This window comes from Phalacrocorax aristotelis, chromosome 5 (assembly GCF_949628215.1).
Source record: "Phalacrocorax aristotelis chromosome 5, bGulAri2.1, whole genome shotgun sequence".
Classification (NCBI taxonomy): Eukaryota; Metazoa; Chordata; class Aves; order Suliformes; family Phalacrocoracidae; genus Phalacrocorax; species Phalacrocorax aristotelis.
In genome coordinates this window covers 563,879-580,934 of record NC_134280.1, presented here as the reverse complement: position 1 = coordinate 580,934, position 17,056 = coordinate 563,879, and the positions used below count along the sequence as shown (strand labels likewise).

Genomic DNA, 17,056 nt, shown 5'->3' with positions numbered 1-17,056 from the left:
GACAACATGACCCCAGATGATGCTTCATTGTGGAAAGATTTTTTTTTCAAGCCAACCACCAGGACAATGCCCGGTATCAGTACAGAATGGGGGATGAATGGATTGAGGGCAGCCCTGCGAAGAAGGGCTTGGGGGTCCTGCTGGACAAAAAATTGGACATGAGACAGCAATGTGTGCTTGCAGCCCAGAAACCCAGTCATATCCTGGCCTGCATCAAAGGAAGCGTTGCGGGCAGGTCGAGGGAGGCGATTGTACCCCTCTGCTGAGCTCTGGTGAGACCCCCCTGGATCCAGCTCGGGGGTCCCCAGTACAAGACAGACATGGACCTGTAGGAGTGGCTCCAGAGGAGGGCACAACGATGGTCAGAGGGCTGGAACGCCTCTGCTGTGCGGAAAGGCTGAGGCAGTTGGGGTTGTTCAGCCTGGAGAAGCGAAGGCTCCAGGGAGACTGTATTGCATCCTTCCAGTACATAAAGGGGGCTCATAAGGAAGATGGTACAAGACTTTTTAGCAGGGCCTGTGGTGACGGGACACAGGGCAACAGTTTTAAACTGAAAGATGGCAGATTTAGACGGGATATAAGGAAGAAGATTTTTTTACGAGGGCAGTGAGGCACTGGTACAGGCTGCCCAGAGCAGCTGTGGATGCCCCATCCCTGGGGCGTTCAAGGCCAGGCTGGACGGGGCTCTGAGCGACCTGCTCTAGTGGAAGGTGTCCCTTCCCGTGGCAGGGGGTTGGGACTAGGTGGTCTTTAGGGTCCCTTCCAACCCAAACTGGTCTATGATTCTATGATCAGAATGCTAGAGCAGCTTCCATATGCAGATATTAATTGCAGAGTATTTAATAAGTAGTTTTATTCTACATTGTGATAAAACAATTATATTTGAACATGATAGCATACATACCTACATCACTAATCCTACGAGTTGTGAAAAACGATTCACAGTCTGGTTCATTCATTTTTACTTTTTATCTATTTATATCTGTTGAGAAACAAACAAATATTTTGAGAATACTAACATTGTGGATACAAGCTAAAAACACATTTAAAAGAAGTATTGTTTTCTGAGGAAGGAGGACACGTCTCACTAAAAATGTAATTAGAGAGAAGTTCCACAAGTTCATCTTTCATTTTAAGAAAGATTTCATGTGCCTCATATCATTTAGCAGCTAAGAAAAAAGAAAACAAAATATTATTTCCTTCATGAATCTGTAATGCTATCACATAGATCACCTATTTTTTGCTTTGTGCTTTTCAAAATATACAAATGCTATTGACCAAAATATAAGTTTTTGAGGTGTTCTTTCCTTTTTGAAAAATTAAACCTGAAAAGATCACTCTCTTCTGATACTAAAGACTGTGGTTTACATATAGCTCCCCATATAGCCCCTTTAAGAGTCTCTGTATTAACACTTGTCAACCCAGCTCAGCTGTTTCAGCAACAATGGCTCAGCTCCTGATGAGCAACTATGACAGGCAACATGTATCAAGTATTCACATCATCTTAAGATAAACTTGACATTTAAGATGCAATAAGATATACAACACAATAAAAAACTTCGATGTCTTAAAAACCTCACTTTCACCTCAATTAAGTATTCATGGGCACCATCACAGGACTTGCATACAAAGAAAAGCGAGAGATCAAAGCAAGGTGTGTCAGTTGAACTGAATCAATAGCTGAATAATGCCAGAAGGGGAAGGTCATATTCAGCCAGCCTCCCCACAAACCCTCTCCCTCAAGCCCACTCTGTCTTACCAAAATTTCCTAGACACAAAATTCCATCCACTTCGTCACACCTTTGACGTTTGTCTGGTCCCACAGCAAGTTGCAACACAGTAAACCAGCAAAACCTGTTAAATTGTTTATTGTGCAGTGATTTTTCTGCCGTTCTAGTGACTTGAACCAGTTTATCCATACAAATTCCAAGGATGGCACAATGCAACAAGGAGGGAAGGAAGAGCAGCAGAAGAAATGGAAGGGGAACTACTCTGACAGAGAACTATTAATTTCAGTCAAATAAAAATATGAAACTGCAACCAAAGATACTTAGCACTGTATTTTCTTGTAAGCTATGTTTCTTCATGACAACATTCTGCACTGCAGAATCATCAAGAACAGCTAAAGTGTGAAAATCTGACATAGATGGACAAGAGTTCAACGAACGAGCTTCCATTATTACTGCAGACAAATGGTAAGTGCAGTTGAAATTACAGCCACAACAATACATACATACAGCATCGCTACTGTTCCTGTGGCTAAAGCCACTTTGATATCAATTCTGTGTTACCTATGCAAGTTACAAGGCAAATAAAATTCATGACCACCAGGTTTTGTACAGTGAATAGTCCATGACCAAACCAAGTAGAAAATAGTGAACGCTTATTGATAAAGTGTGACATTTCTGAGTGCTGCTTCATTCATGTTCTTCAGTGTTACTTAACAATGCTGTGAAACTGTGCCTTGCACTAAACCAAAAATAGCAAAGTCTAAATGTCATCTGTCTTCACACAAGATTGGCCATTCATTACCAATAAAGGGACCTTTTCAAATTTGTTCTGAAAGTAATTGACAATATCAGTTGGTCAGAAGCTGCACTGAACGTCACTATCTGATGTTCACAAAGACTGAAATTAAAGGTACACCAGAGAAAGAAAATATGACAACACATGAGGAGGTCCATTCCATTTTTGAAAGACTAATGTGTATTTTACAATCTAATAGTCACCTGTAAATAAATTTACAGTTCTATCCCAAAGTCTGCACACTCCTCAAAAGTCAAGGGAAAAAGAAAGGAAGAAAAGGGTTAGCACATTGATAGCGTTGATTCAATTTTTCTCCACTTAAAGCAATTATTTGTTTTCAATTTGTAATCATATAACACTGCCAAATTCATTCAGACAAATGAGGTAATTCTCTGTATCAGAAGTAACTTTGTCCTGTGTCATGGTAATGTTTTATCTATACATCAGTTTATCGACATATAATTTTCTAACTGCATATATACTTCCACTGGAATAGATTTTTTTAAAAAACCAAATTAATTTTATGTCAATCCATAAGGTAAGGATTCACCTTACTTATTTCTTCAAGATGCACAAAGACAGTTTAAATATTGGGTTTTTTTCCCCTAAAGACAAAATCTATTTTTCTGCTTCTTCTTAGAAAGGCCAACTATGCATGGGCTTGGCTTTCTCTATTTCTTGGAGGAATCACTGGAAATAAATGTACCTAGAACAAGAAATGCTCAATCATGAACAACCAAATCTTTAAGCTATAGGCATTTAAAGAAAATCCTTTTTATTCAGGTTATTTACAAGTCTATAAATTAGGTTTAGTTTAGTATCCCTAATGCCAGAATTCCTTTAGATGTCCAGCCTCCAAAATCTTCTTCCCAGGAGGAAGGGAAAGTAGACACATCATGAAAATCTGTAATTAAAAAAGAGGCTACAGGGGGAATTTTAAAACAAAGAGTGAAACCCTGAAAACTGGCATAATTTCCCATGGAATTCTATAATATTCAGCACTTTCCAGAAACTCCAGCATAATTATGTGACACAATCTTCCACTGAATTTATAGTCATTAAGGTTGAACAGGAAAACTTAAAAAACTGATGATAAAATCCCCAAAAGTAGAAAAAAAGAAAATGAAAATATTTATTTAGTACTACTTTTCAGTTATTTCTTCTTAAGGCTTTCAATGTGAATCACAGAAACAAAACCAGGCATTTTTCTTCTTAGCTGAACTTTACCCTTCCCTTGAAGAGTATCAACCACATACCTGAATTTAGAGAAAAGGGAAAGCATCACAATATATTGAAATTCTTTGTTTTAAAGCTTTTTTGATTGACCAGTCTAAAACAGACTTTTATACATGTCTGTCTTAGAAAGATCATAAGTCATCACTATTCACATCTTCCTGAATGAAGCTAGGAATATTCAACCGTGGCTTGATATCTCTATAGTTGTACTGTTGTTCTTAATAATGTAAAGATGAAGAATAACTGCACCAAGCCTCCTCTTATACCATCAGATATAACATGTATTTACATAGGGCCAAGAAAAGAAGGGGGAAGAACCAGCACAACGATTCTGAATGAGTATGACCACTGTCCAGTGGAGCCACTTGAGCTCTACGGGTCAGCAGCGTGATTTTTAAACAACAGCAAGTCCTCCTGAGGGTTTTTGTGCACTACGGTTAATGTTTGCACAGCAATGTTGCTTCTCCTCAGCAGAGAAATCACCACATTCTGAGATTCTGCAAACAAGAAATAAATATTTCTGTATTAGACTTGAAGCGGATTGCCTGCACATGCTTTGTGTAACCATTTGGACTTTTTAGATTTGTAACAGTCCAATAACGGCAGCAGCTTTGACCAAGTTGCCAGAATTCCTCAAATCAAAAGCAGGAAAAAATACCTACAAAGGAAAACACAACATAGGATAGTCCTAACTACAAAGCAAGACATCCAAGTTCCTTGCAAACTCAAAATGAGACATTTGCAACAATGAAAACTGGCTCTGCTTTGCCTGCTAGCACTTGCAATTCTTGGCACCCAGCTTCCCCATGCTTAAGTTCAAGGGGTATTCCGTGGTATATCTGAGTACAGTGGTACAAAATAAACAATGTACTTAAAAGATTCTCTGACTCTGCTCTTTTCACAAGGTTAGTCCGTCGAAAGGGCATTTAAGCCTCCATCATCAGTTCTACAGTTTGTGCTCATTCATGCCAGTATTACAGTAGATACTTTCTTTTGATATGGGCCAAGTGCTATCAGGCAGTATTCTTAAGAGTATAGGGTTTGCACCACTAGTCTGAGGAAATCCCTACTGATCTCATTCTCCCCAGACTGAGTGGAAGAACTCTGATTCAGCATTTTCAAAGAGCATAAAATCTACTTCCATTCTTCCTTCTTACAAGCACAACCCATGGAAAAATCATATGTAGCAGATTTTTTTTCTAGCTCCTCTCGCATTTCCACTCAAGGAAAGTAATGCAAATATTTCAGGGGTACTTTAGTTTTTAACAAGAGCCACTGGATTTTGCATCTCTACATCTGTCAGTGCCTTTAAGCACCTTCATCCTTTTGCTCTTGAAGAGACCATTGGGATTTTTGCATTTTATGACCTTAAAAGAGAGATTTCCACTGTGACAATGCTCTCATTAAATCTGTTAGTATTTCTCCTAGTTGTGGAGTCTGTACTAAAAGGAGGAAGGAAAACAATTTAGGGCAAGACTTGGTATATTTACATCATAATGACACTTTTACAAAGATCAAGTTATTTGTAGGTTTAAAGATGACAAATTTGATTGTTAGCAGTGGGTTAATTCTGGGGGTGCTTGTTCAACCTCTACCCTGCAAGACCCTGTCAGCTTCAGCTGAAATTTTGCACTGAATGAACATGACAGCTTACAACCCAGAATTTACATTCCATGATGAAAATTATTAATTTGTAAAGGTTTGCAGCTGCTTGAACAGAGCTAATGAATTACAGCTAATGATTTTTTCCATATACCTATGTGTTTTTGAAGCTAAAATACTTAGAGTGGAAATACCAGTTTCAGTAAGAGTTCACTGCCTTCGAAATCTTTTCAGCTTCACAGATTACAACAGAATATGGAGACACATGGAGAATATGGACAACAGCATTTGGAGGTACTGACTTTGTCCATAGTGCTCCACAAGGCTTTGATCCAAAGCAGCGAGGGCATGCCACGCTTCGTTTGATGATCTTAAGTGGTACTTGCAAAGCTGTTAACACTTTGTGTCATATAATATTGCATCCTTCCAGGAAAACACCCGGATGACTGTCTGCCCTAACACTGCTGGCATACGTGGAGCTAGCCAGGCCGGGATGATGGGGCTCCCACATCACAGGTGGGTGCAAGCCCAAGCTAACCGGCAGCCCAAGCTAAGGCCTTCCTCCTATTCACTCTGTAATCTGCACAGTGTTCCAAAGGCTACGGGTGAGTGCAAGTTTGTTTCAAATACCTTAGATGCAATCAAGTTTAAGCTCAGATTTGTTCTCAAGAGCAAGCAAGAACAGGCTGAAAGGGAGCAGTCCAAGTACTGGCAAGCACTGACTAGATAATGGAGCTACCTCCTGTCACTGTGTGAGTGCAAGGACAGGTCAGGAGTTGTAACTAACAGTAAAATCAGATTTAACTCTACCCATACTATGATTAGCAGGATGGCATTTTTCCTAAAGATACTACCACCGTGGACTCCAAGCCCAGAGACCTAAGCAGCAGGGAAAGGGCAAAGGAGCATTTTAGCTGGAGAACTAAGAACTAGACAACTCAGCAGATCTGGAGGAAAGGTCTAAAAGAAGAAAAAAAGAGATGCATTAGGGAGCTCTGCCAATTGGTATTATGTGCCGTACAATTGCATAGGAGGATGCAAACTATCTTTAAGTATCAGCAACCTGTATCTGAGTTTGACAGACTGAGCACTGTCTTGCACAGACAAACTAATTTTTCATCCCCAGTGTAATTTCCAAGCTGGCTCCTGGCTGTTGTCCTGCCTCCCCCATCAGCTCTTCCAGCTCTGTTGTACATGGTCAAAACCCAACAGCATGTAATTTAAAAATAAATTAAAAGGAACTTCAGCTGGAAATAAAGAGAAAGGGGATACCACCTGGCAGTTTCAATACTGCATCGAGCCTTTAGTAGGGTTAAGATTTTATTAGGTTAAATAAAACAAGTCAGGCTGAAGACACATTTCAAAATTATGAGTAATGTAAAGGCCGGACAAACATCTGTCTTTGGAAAAATAACTGCACAAGGAGCTAACAATCCAGTCTCTTGCAAGCTTAAAAGAAATCCTGTTCCTCTGCTATAGACAGTCAGCTTTCCTCCTGCCTGCTTTTTTGGGTTTCTGACAATCCTAGCACTACTTATACCGACAAACTGGGGAAGGGAGTACTACTCGGTGACACTTGTATGACCCTATATGAAGGGAAAAATAACTTATTGATGAAAAATTTGGAGTCCTTGAAAGCTTTAAGACAACTGGATCCATCATACTCACTTCTCTCTATAAAAGCCTTTTACTACTGTTCCCTGCCCAGCTGCTGCATTAGCATAATTCTCCTGTATTACACATTTTGGGAGCCACCATCCTAATTCGGGTCCATCTGGCCAGCTTTAAATGACAAGCTTCTTCCAACACAAGAAACACTGACGTTTTTGAGAAATAACTATGGATACTAGTAAGACTAGCAGCACCATAGCTATCCCTCCAGTTTATTTATTTATCCCTTTGGCAAATTGTTAATATCTGTCTGTACTGACATGTTTCTGATATAATATCAGCATTTCAACAAAACTTCATGTATTCACCTTAGCTTCCACTCCTTTGAGAAGAAAGCTGGAGAGTACATCTGCGGGAACAGAAGTGGTGCAAAAAACAATTTACTGGCTATTTTCTGTAATTTTAGCGTTACTACATTTGATTAAACAAGTGCTTATTCCCTTCCAGCCTACCCATTTCTCTTTCTGCAATGACATCATACATTTGTATTTGATCTCAGCCTTTTAATGGACATTATTTTTTCCAATCACAAATTCAACATTATGACTTCACTGAAACACTGAAATGGAATGTTAAGATGGTTTTGGAAAGGGCAAGATCTGTATAAACCTGTATTTTATCTTCAGTAACTAGAAAATGTACCAATCAAAATGATAAGAGTACTGCAAGATAAATTTATTTCTGCTTTAATGCTGATATATCTAAAATCCTCTTCAATACTCCAAAAGTTCATCTAAGCCTGGATTCAGACACCCTGCTTCAAGGCTTTGCTCGAACTTCAATACAGCCTCTAGATGGGAAGTCTTGATGCATCTTAGAAACATAAAAGTACAAAAGACAAAACAGGCATCGAACAGAAGCTTTTAGTACATAGAAGACTGTTCCCCAAGAATGCTAAATCAGCTATGTCTGCAAACAGCCATGTCTAAAACTTTTAGTAACAGTAAAAAGCACAAGGTTTACCAATCCTCTCTATCTCCTCCTGTTGATAATTTTGTATTTCACTATAGTTCAGAACTGTTTTAGACTGTAACAAGTATGACCTCTTAAAAGGTCATGCCTCCAATTCAACTAAACACTTCAGTGCATTCTCAATGTAAACGCTTGATTGTGCCTGAGGTATATGACTTAAGTATATTCTTAAATATGGAAATACTAAATATTAAGGCTAGATCCTACTCCCTTTCATTTAAATAGAAATTAAACCCTACAAGTGTTAGTCAGCATTTCTGGAGCAAGCAAAGCCTGCTATCTGCCAATCACACCCTGTCACATGTTGCTGCTGGTGATAATTCATGCCCAGTTAAGGTCCCAATTCCACAAGCATGAGTACTCCCACTGAGTTTAACCATTAACTTAAAAAAACCCTGGGTTTCACTGCCTCAATTCAACAAGTCATTTGCACACACAAATCCTTGCAGATTCAGGTCACGAGTGTCATTTTTTCCTCTCAGCTAAACTGCTGTGAGTCAACAGAAGGGCAAAATTACTGGGCAGGGAGGCAGAGTGTTTAATGATCTGGACATGCTATTTAAAGCAAAACTTCTTGTGCATGCTTTAAATCATACAAATTACTAAATGTAAAAATCAATAACATGAAGCTATATCAACTCTACACAAAATACAATTTAACAGCATAATCAACAACAGTTTAATAGCTGCCCGTATTTTGCATGAAGGAGGGCTGCTTAATTTCGCAACAGCGGGTGTTACAATCCTGTTTGGTGGTTCAGGTAAATTACTAGTGGACATACACAATTAAAAACCCAAAATGAACCACTGACTTCACTGAAAACCAAGTACAACGTCAGTGGGAACTTTGATCACAGATTAGGACAGATATTTCCTACAACATCCAAACAGGGGGAAACAAAAAAAACCCAAACATAGAAGTCCCTTATTTTCAGTGCTGTCTTTTGAATTACTGGAGAGTTCTTAAATATTTTGTGGAAGGGTTTTTTTCTAGATTTTAAAGTTTAAAGGAAATGTTAATTGCTTAGCTACTGCATGTTTCCATTTGAAGAAGAGGAATATTAACACGCAGTGTTGGAACCCTCTGATCCTAATTATTGTCAGGGAAAAAGACAGAGAATCACTCCCATTGTAGGGCATGGTGTAAAAACAACAAACAAATAACCAGCTTTATCCTTTAATCAGACCCATTCTCTCCTAGTTGAACTATCTGAAAATGGCACCCATCCAGAACATTTTAATCTTGCAGTAGTCAATCCTTTCCCCAGGAAGAAAATACACAATATAATACTTTTATCATCCAGTGTCAAAACAGTTGCTAGAGAAGTCTCATAGTTTATCATTTAAATTTGCGTTCCCTAAAGAAAGGATTATGGATCTGTTTGAAATGAAGTCAAGTATCAGAAACTGTATGTTTCCAAAACAGATGTAGCCCTTTTTGTCTGTGATAATCTCATTACTTCCTCGTTAAGTAAAACTTAATCCAAAGTAGGAAGATCAATTTGAGTAACACTTAAAACAATCAGCTTCATGGAAGACTGTCACACTGCAAGGAAGGGATGGAAATAGCTCGTCTGCTTTCTAAGTATCAGTACGTTACAAGAGAACAACTATTCTGCCCCTCTGTTCTTTGAATATTCTAAATAGAAAATCCAAGATAAAATAAACTTTAAAAACCCACTCCATATAGGAAAAAAAATGCAACAAGCAAATAAAATAAAAGAAATTATTTCCTTAAAAGTTGAGAAGTTGACATAAAAAGGGTAGGAAATGAAGTCACCAACATCCACTGTTCAACCCTGAATCAAGTGAGTCAGCTGGCATTTTGTTACATTGCTTTGTTTTGAAGGAAACATGCACAATCCACGCTTACTGACCAAATGCACTCACTTCAAAGTTAGCCAGCTGCAGGCAGCACACCTGGCAATTTCGAAGTTTAAGTGAAAGAGAAGATGAAATGAGAAAATGCTCTGATGCTTTCAGTAGTTAATTATCACAGACTGGTTTGGTTTGGAAGGGACATTAAAGACCACCTAGTCCCAACCCCCTGCCATGGGCAGGGACATCTTCCACTAGAGCAGGTTGCTCAAAGCCCCGTCCAGCCTGGCCTTGAACGCCCCAGGGATGGGGCATCCACAGCCACTCTGGGCAATTCCTGGCATGTGGCTGGGAAATCCTGGGCAAAATCCTGCTTTGCTGAGCCAAAATTTTTGCAAGCAAAAATCCTGAGGCATCATTTACAGACTTTTTGATTTGAACACAATAAATTTGCAGAGTTTTATTACATACTTTTTTATTAAAGTTCCATCTAGCTTCCTATTTATTACCTCCATATATAACAAAAAGTTACAAATTAAACAATATGCTTCAATATATTCATTTAAAGATTTATGGGAAAACGTGAGTCCGAGTTATCCATTATAGCACCCTACAATTTTCTCAATTTCTTAAGAAATAACAAACGTACAGTTAAATCAACCTTTAACTGTATGGTTCATAAAGCATATCTGCTTATTCGCTAGCCTGTGTGGCAAGCAGGGTGCGTGTAATGGTGCAGTGAGCAACTTGCCACTGCTGCTCTGGCATCCATCAAATAAAATGCTTAAATCTACATTACTCATTTAGCACGACAGAAGTAAAGATGCTGTAACAGGAAACTGCCATAGAATCAAAGTTCCCTGCATCACGACAAAGTATCTGGGTTTTGCCTTGACTTCCCCCCACCCTTTTTCCTATTAACAAAAAACAAAAGCAAAGCAGTAGTTTGAGAGTCTATGAAGTGATTGATATTAGTGGAACAAAATATTGCAATTTCATTACCTCTTAAGGCCCACCAGTTTTGGAACCAGACATTTCAGCCACCCATACAAAACCAAAATAGTATTTTTCTTTTTTAAACCAAAAAGAGATGTGATTCACATTAACAAGGAGACTAGACTTAACAGTGCAGAAAAGCATTAAGAGAAGTAACTTTCTTTTTTAGGTTCTCTTTGCTTAATAGCACCAATGAAATGAAGCTCCTGGTCCAAAATTTGACCTGCCTTCTAACTGCTAAAATGAATAAAAAACTTGTTCTTGCTCATATATAACTATAATATTTAACTTCATTGTAAAAAACCCAAATAAAAAAACCCAACTGAAACACAAACGCAAAACCCCCTACCACTTTGGTAACTGAAAAAAATGCATTATTTCTCTAGCAAGTGGGACTCAGCTGTGCAAGGCACAGCACTTCATATTGAGCCTGTATGATATTTAAAAATCACAGTATTTTCATCATTTAAAATATACTTCAGAACAAAGTCATATTATCCATACAGATCATTCCAAATTGTGTAAGAAAAAATATCTGCCTGTTCATTTCCATATAAAAATGTGGTGCCATTTTTCTTCCTGTGCACTTATGGACTTCCTCCAGAGGACACTGTTTTGCAAGATAATGGCCATTCTAGTCTGGATCTAACACAGCCCATAGCTGCATAGGTGCTTAAACACACCAAACTATTTTGTAAACTCTGGGTCAGTATTAAGTATTCTTGATACTGTACAAATATACAAAAGGAAGTAAATGGTTGTGTTTCTAAGAACTAGCGTACATTAAAAAAAAAAAAAAAATCACCAAAACTGTGTAAGTAACCAGAAAGGAAGGTTTCATAGGACTGATACCATCAGCTAACATATAAGTTTCTGATGACATCCTGAAAGCTGTAAGGTTTTATACAAGAAGCATCCTTTCATTACAGTTTTCATAGAAGAAAAGGAGGGCTTAATCAGTGAAGGAAATGTGTTGCTAGAGCTGTAAGAACAGCAAGGAAGAAAGGACTGGGGTGAGAGTAGAAAATACTTCGGAACAGATATTCAGGAGACTAAAAGGAACTAAAGGACAAGAGAAACTAAGGAGGTTACAGAGCTCACAGCCTGGGGACAGACCAGTCAGTACGCTAAACCGATGCAAGCAGAAGGGCTGGCTCCAAGGCGGCTCACTTTGGAAGGTGATACTGAAGTGCTCTCAATTAATGATGGCCTCCTGCCACCAGATGACTGCCCCGATGTGGGAAGGACTGACCATATGTTTCCGCAGAGAAGCGTCTTTGCAGGGGAGATACAAACATGTCTTTACCCTTTGATACACAGTGCTTGATTGCTCGTAATCTTGCTAAACCAAACAGCCACCAGTCTTCTCATACAGAGGCTCCTAGTTGCAACAGGCATCAGTGAAGTTGTAATGCCACGGGCAATCTGGTCTTACACAAAATAAGCATCAGCCTCTTTTTTTCTGGTACAAACTTATGCCTATGCAATATGCAAGGATTCATCCACAATGACTTCTCATCAAAAGGTAGGATACGCACTGTACCACAGAAATTTCAAAGACGGATTCCATGTATAATAATGCAGGGCCAATGGAATAAGGATGCAATTTTACAGGCAGGGATGGTTAAGGAGATCGACCTTAAAGGAGCTGTAGCAGAACAGCGTGTCCTATAAGAAGCATCACATCTGCTAAACCATCAGATACTAAACAAATCAATACTAAGTAGTAGCAGACGTTCAGTGGAAGACAGCTAAAGATGGTCAGAGTATGCAGAAGTCAAAGTCACAAAAAAAAAAAGCCCAAACTACTGAAGACTGGTCTTAAAAATTCTGTACAAAATATCTGGATTACTGTTGTTAAATCGCAGCCCCATTGCTCTTCAGATAAACCAACTGATGTGACTTTGTTTCCAGTGCTGCAAAATGAACAATTGGAAATATACAGTTTGCAGTCACGATAGTTTTGTTTTCTTTAACTAGCTAAAGCCCAAATCTTCTCGAAGCAGGAAGGGAAACAGAAGTCAAATTCTTTGTTTTATACAATGAAACAGGTGATTGTAAGTTGTCCTCACCTTTCGCACATGCTCCTGTCTTTGCTCTTGCCTTCTGTGTAGTATTTTAAACTTCCACCTACCCCATTTTCATGCCAGCTTTGTTACTGATGTTTTTTCTTTAAAAAGACAAGCCTGTATGGAAAGGTTCACTGACCCACTGCTGGAGGCCTCCTCCCCACAGCTCTGCTTACAGACCAATTTGTATAAGCATTTCTTAATGAACTTCAGGCACAAGTCAGCTGGCTCAGTTTATACTGTATGGGGGTACAGTTTTTCTTTACCAGTGCTTCAAGAACGTACTACCCTGAGCAAGTCCAATTTCTCCTACTACACCCTGTGAGAAGCTATGGCTTTCTCAGTTGCAGTGCTCTGTACATTTATGGTTATGCTTAAAAGCAATTCTGCATCAGTCCTCTCAGAGTTCAACAGATTGCTTCACAAATAGAGCTTAAGGTGAAGACACACATCCAGGGTTAATAGCCATTAGGGGGAAAAGAGGAATTTGAGGAAGCAAGGCTTTGTGAGTAAGTGCTGACACCAAAGACTCTGTATCACTGTACCTTAACCTTGCCTGTCTGATTTTTGTCTGACAGTAGCATAGCTAGAGTCACAGACGAACATTTGTCTGCAGCCTATGAGACAGCAAGCAAGAGGGATAGATAACTCTCATGATTTAGAAGCCACTGCAGGTTATTTTGCCAATCGCATCAGTATCATTTTGTACAACTTTTGCCGGTTCTGTTAGGGCAAATTTGCAGAGTTATGTGCATGGAAGCATTTGGCACACCTTCACTTTAAATTAATGGTATCCTACTACAAAAAACAAAGCACACCTGTCTGAAGTGTCTCATTTACAACCCTTGGAAATATACATTCCATAAATAAGAACAAATACTTGCACATACATTTTCTTTGTTGCCTCCTTATTCATACGGATCTCTAGATTTCAGCATGAAATTCTATATCCCTAGCCTGATAAGAGAGATTACAATTTGGTAAATTTCTCAACATGTTTTCCAGGCCTCAAATACAGCCTAGTAAGATGAGTAATATTTCATTCAGCTTGAGAATTGTAGCAGTCAGTAGGAACTGAAAAGGATTTTAGCAAGCTTTCACCTGTCCTTAAACAGATGTAAGTACCCACGTTCTCCAGAGATGGGGCTTTTTTTCTGTTTGTGGAGCTTGAGGAGGGGTTGTTTTGTGCTTTGGGTTTTTTTTAAAGGTTGTTAGTTTCTACAAAAATTACCTACAAGCTTAGGACCTGAAAACCTACAGAACAGAACGACTGTGAATCACTTTTTCTTTATTGGACATCCCACTCAGCTTTTCCTCACATCCTCTCACCAAGTTACCCATTTGGCTGCTGCCGAGCTGCCCAAATGCAGTAATACCTAAGAGCAACCCTGACTTACAGGTGCACACATGTGGTGAAGCCTGGTTTCACAAGTAGCTGGCTTCAGCAGCAAAGACTACTTAAGGACTTCCCTTCCTGTAGTACACTACCCCCAAACAAAATACCAGCAAAACCACCCATGGTGCCACACTATAAGCTGAATCAATACATTGGTAATGGAATTCCTTTGCTTACCCAAGAAAAGGTTACTTTTCTTAAACCTGAATCAGCTCAGCAATTCAGCTGATACTGTGGTCTAGCAAGCTGTTCTTCCTCAAACCTCCATTTTGCTGAAACAGGTAACCAGGGCAAAACGTTTCACATGGCTGCCAAGAGAGGAGGACCCCTGTTCCCTCTGTACGTGGCTACCTGCAAATGTCTTACTGCAGGCATTAGAGACAGGAACAGCGAGCTTGATCAGGAAATTGATCCAACTGAAAAAATAAGAGCATATGTTGTGGGGAGGTTTCTGGGGAGTCTGGATCAATTTTCTAACCTAGCTTGCTGCACAGTTACACGGTCACGTTTGCTGGCACAAGGAAAGCTGGAGAGATATCATGACAGGGTAGCACTGTCCCTTTCCACTGCAGCTGGGCTTGAGCCAGATTAAAGTGGCTGTGTCATCAGAAGCTTGGTGATCATGCTGAGCACTTTGCAGGATATAAAATCAAATATTCATACCTGATGCTTCAAAGCCATGGAAGAAAAAAAAAAAAGTGATGAAAATGCAAACAGCTTGGCAGTATCCAAATAGTTTTCCTCAACATTTTGTTTTTCCACAGGGAGAGAGAAGTCTATACCCAATATAGAGCAGTAATTTTGAATGCCACTGTCTGAAACTTAAAAAGTCTGTAAAAACCCTCGCTAAACAGCAAAATGCCAGTCCACCACTGCTTCAGAAATACCTTCAATTAGATGCCACACCTCCCAGCTCAACAATAAAAAAGAACATTTACTGCTTTTTAAACCAAATGAAATTACAGTTTCCAAATTACCCAAAGTCAATTGTATCATGCTTGACTGAGTTGCTGTGACATCAACACAATGGCTTGCAGTAACTTTTGAAATCAAATTGTACATCTTAATTGGGGGGGGGGGAGAAATCACACATCTAAATACTTTCCCTGTGAACACTAAACAGCTGCTCATTTGTTCAGTTAGCCTGCCATGAACATCACTCTCCTCCAGTTATTTTTTCCAAACCTTTGTAATTTCAGTAGCTGTAAGAGATTACAGATAAAATAGGTAGCACTAAATAATTTCCAGAAAAAAAAACAAACCAGAAGCAAAGGCAACCTTGGTTTTATGACTAATATTTTTCTTCATAATCTTGTATTTCCAAGGACCAAGCATTCTGTGCCGACAATTCCCACTGTCTAGCAACAGTGCCTCTGTGCTTACAACAAATGAGAAAGCCTAGGTAATCTTGCAAATAGAGAAGTAATCACTAAAATTAAAGATAGGCATGCCAGTGTTCTGCAAGGACTGTGAACATCTGTGGAATATATTAAAAAATACTCCAATTTGGATTAATTTCAGAATAGATTAAATGAAGCAGAAAAACATATTAATGACTTGAAATGCTGAAGGAGCACGATGGCAACAAAACAACCAGCAAATTTGCTCATCTAAAAAGCTGAAAACCAAGCACAATCATTTAAGAGGTCAGATTTAAGGCTTATAAGAAACAAGGAAGGTTCAGAAGGAAAACATACCATTAGATTGCTGTAAGAGTCACAAACATAATGGAATCAGTGCTTTCCAAATGACACTGAGAATGAAAAAGAAAGATCATCTTCGTTTCAAGTCATGTCCTGAAAAGGGGAATAAAAAGAAACAGTACTTGTTTGTTGCTGATCCTAAAATTGATATGAGTTTAAACATGTATTTGACAAAGGCTACTGTCAGGTAATGGAGTAAGAAATTAAAAGAATCTCTATACCATGCAGATGTTCGTATTGGAAAGTTAAAATGCGGTGCCTTTCCATAATATATTTAGTCCCTCTTGGGCTCAGTAGAGTGATAAATGGGTGGGAATTGATGGCCTGTGATATGCAGCAGTCAAATTAGATAATGTGTTGGCTGCTCTGGGTGCCAAAACAAATTTAAAAAAAAAAGCTATGACTGTATGACTACTACCAGATAGAATGAAATAGCTGCTCTTCACTGATAGTCATTCAATATATTTGCAAATCTGACAGGACTTCAAAATAGAAATTTTAACTCTTCATACTTCTGTTGTGCCAAAACAATCCTGCTAAAGATCACCTTCTCCTCCTTGCCATTATTTCTTACCCTTCCCCATCCTGCCCCAGTGGCAAACTCTAAAATACAGAGAGACCTTGCAATGCATAGCTCTGCAGGAACACAAGTCACTTGGAACAGCCTGTTTCTAATAATGTTGAGGGTTACAGCCGCCCACCCGGAACTACAAAGAATCTGGAAAGCCTGGAGATGGCATTATACCACCTTTCCTGTCCTGCCAGTAGGCTGCGCCTTCCACCGTCACAGCAGTAACGGTCAGAAATCATAGAATCATTAATGTCAGAAATGACCTTTAAGATCAAGTCCAACCACCAAACCAACACCCCCCAGGCCTCCTAAACCATGCCCTGAAGTGCCATGCCTACACATGTTTTTTGAACACCCCCAGGGAGGGTGACTCCCTCATCTCTCTGGGAAGCCTGTGCCAGTGCCTGACCACTTTGGCAGTGAAGGAATTCTCCCTAATATCCAACCTAAACCTCCCCTGATGCAACTTGAGGCCATTTTCTCTCATCCTACTGCT

The 17,056-nt window shown here is 39.2% G+C and overlaps 1 protein-coding gene across 11 annotated transcripts in view; it reads right to left on the bottom strand.

The window, feature by feature from the left end:
- Positions 1-17,056, bottom strand: part of CCDC148 (coiled-coil domain containing 148) — a 78,129-nt gene that overhangs the window by 58,097 nt on the left and 2,976 nt on the right. For 4 of the 11 annotated variants that reach the window (XM_075092691.1, XM_075092693.1, XM_075092695.1 and 1 more), the window contains exon 2: positions 15,984-16,082. The exons of 3 other annotated variants lie outside the window; for them this stretch is intronic. Coding sequence is in view for 4 of the 8 variants with exons in the window: in XM_075092689.1 (XP_074948790.1) it covers positions 905-959 (55 nt within the window). In the remaining 4 variants the exon portion in view is untranslated. Of the gene's footprint in view, positions 1-904; positions 983-15,983; positions 16,083-17,056 lie in introns of all 11 variants that reach the window. 4 more of the 11 variants (XM_075092689.1, XM_075092690.1, XM_075092687.1 and 1 more) reach the window with 2 other exon arrangements.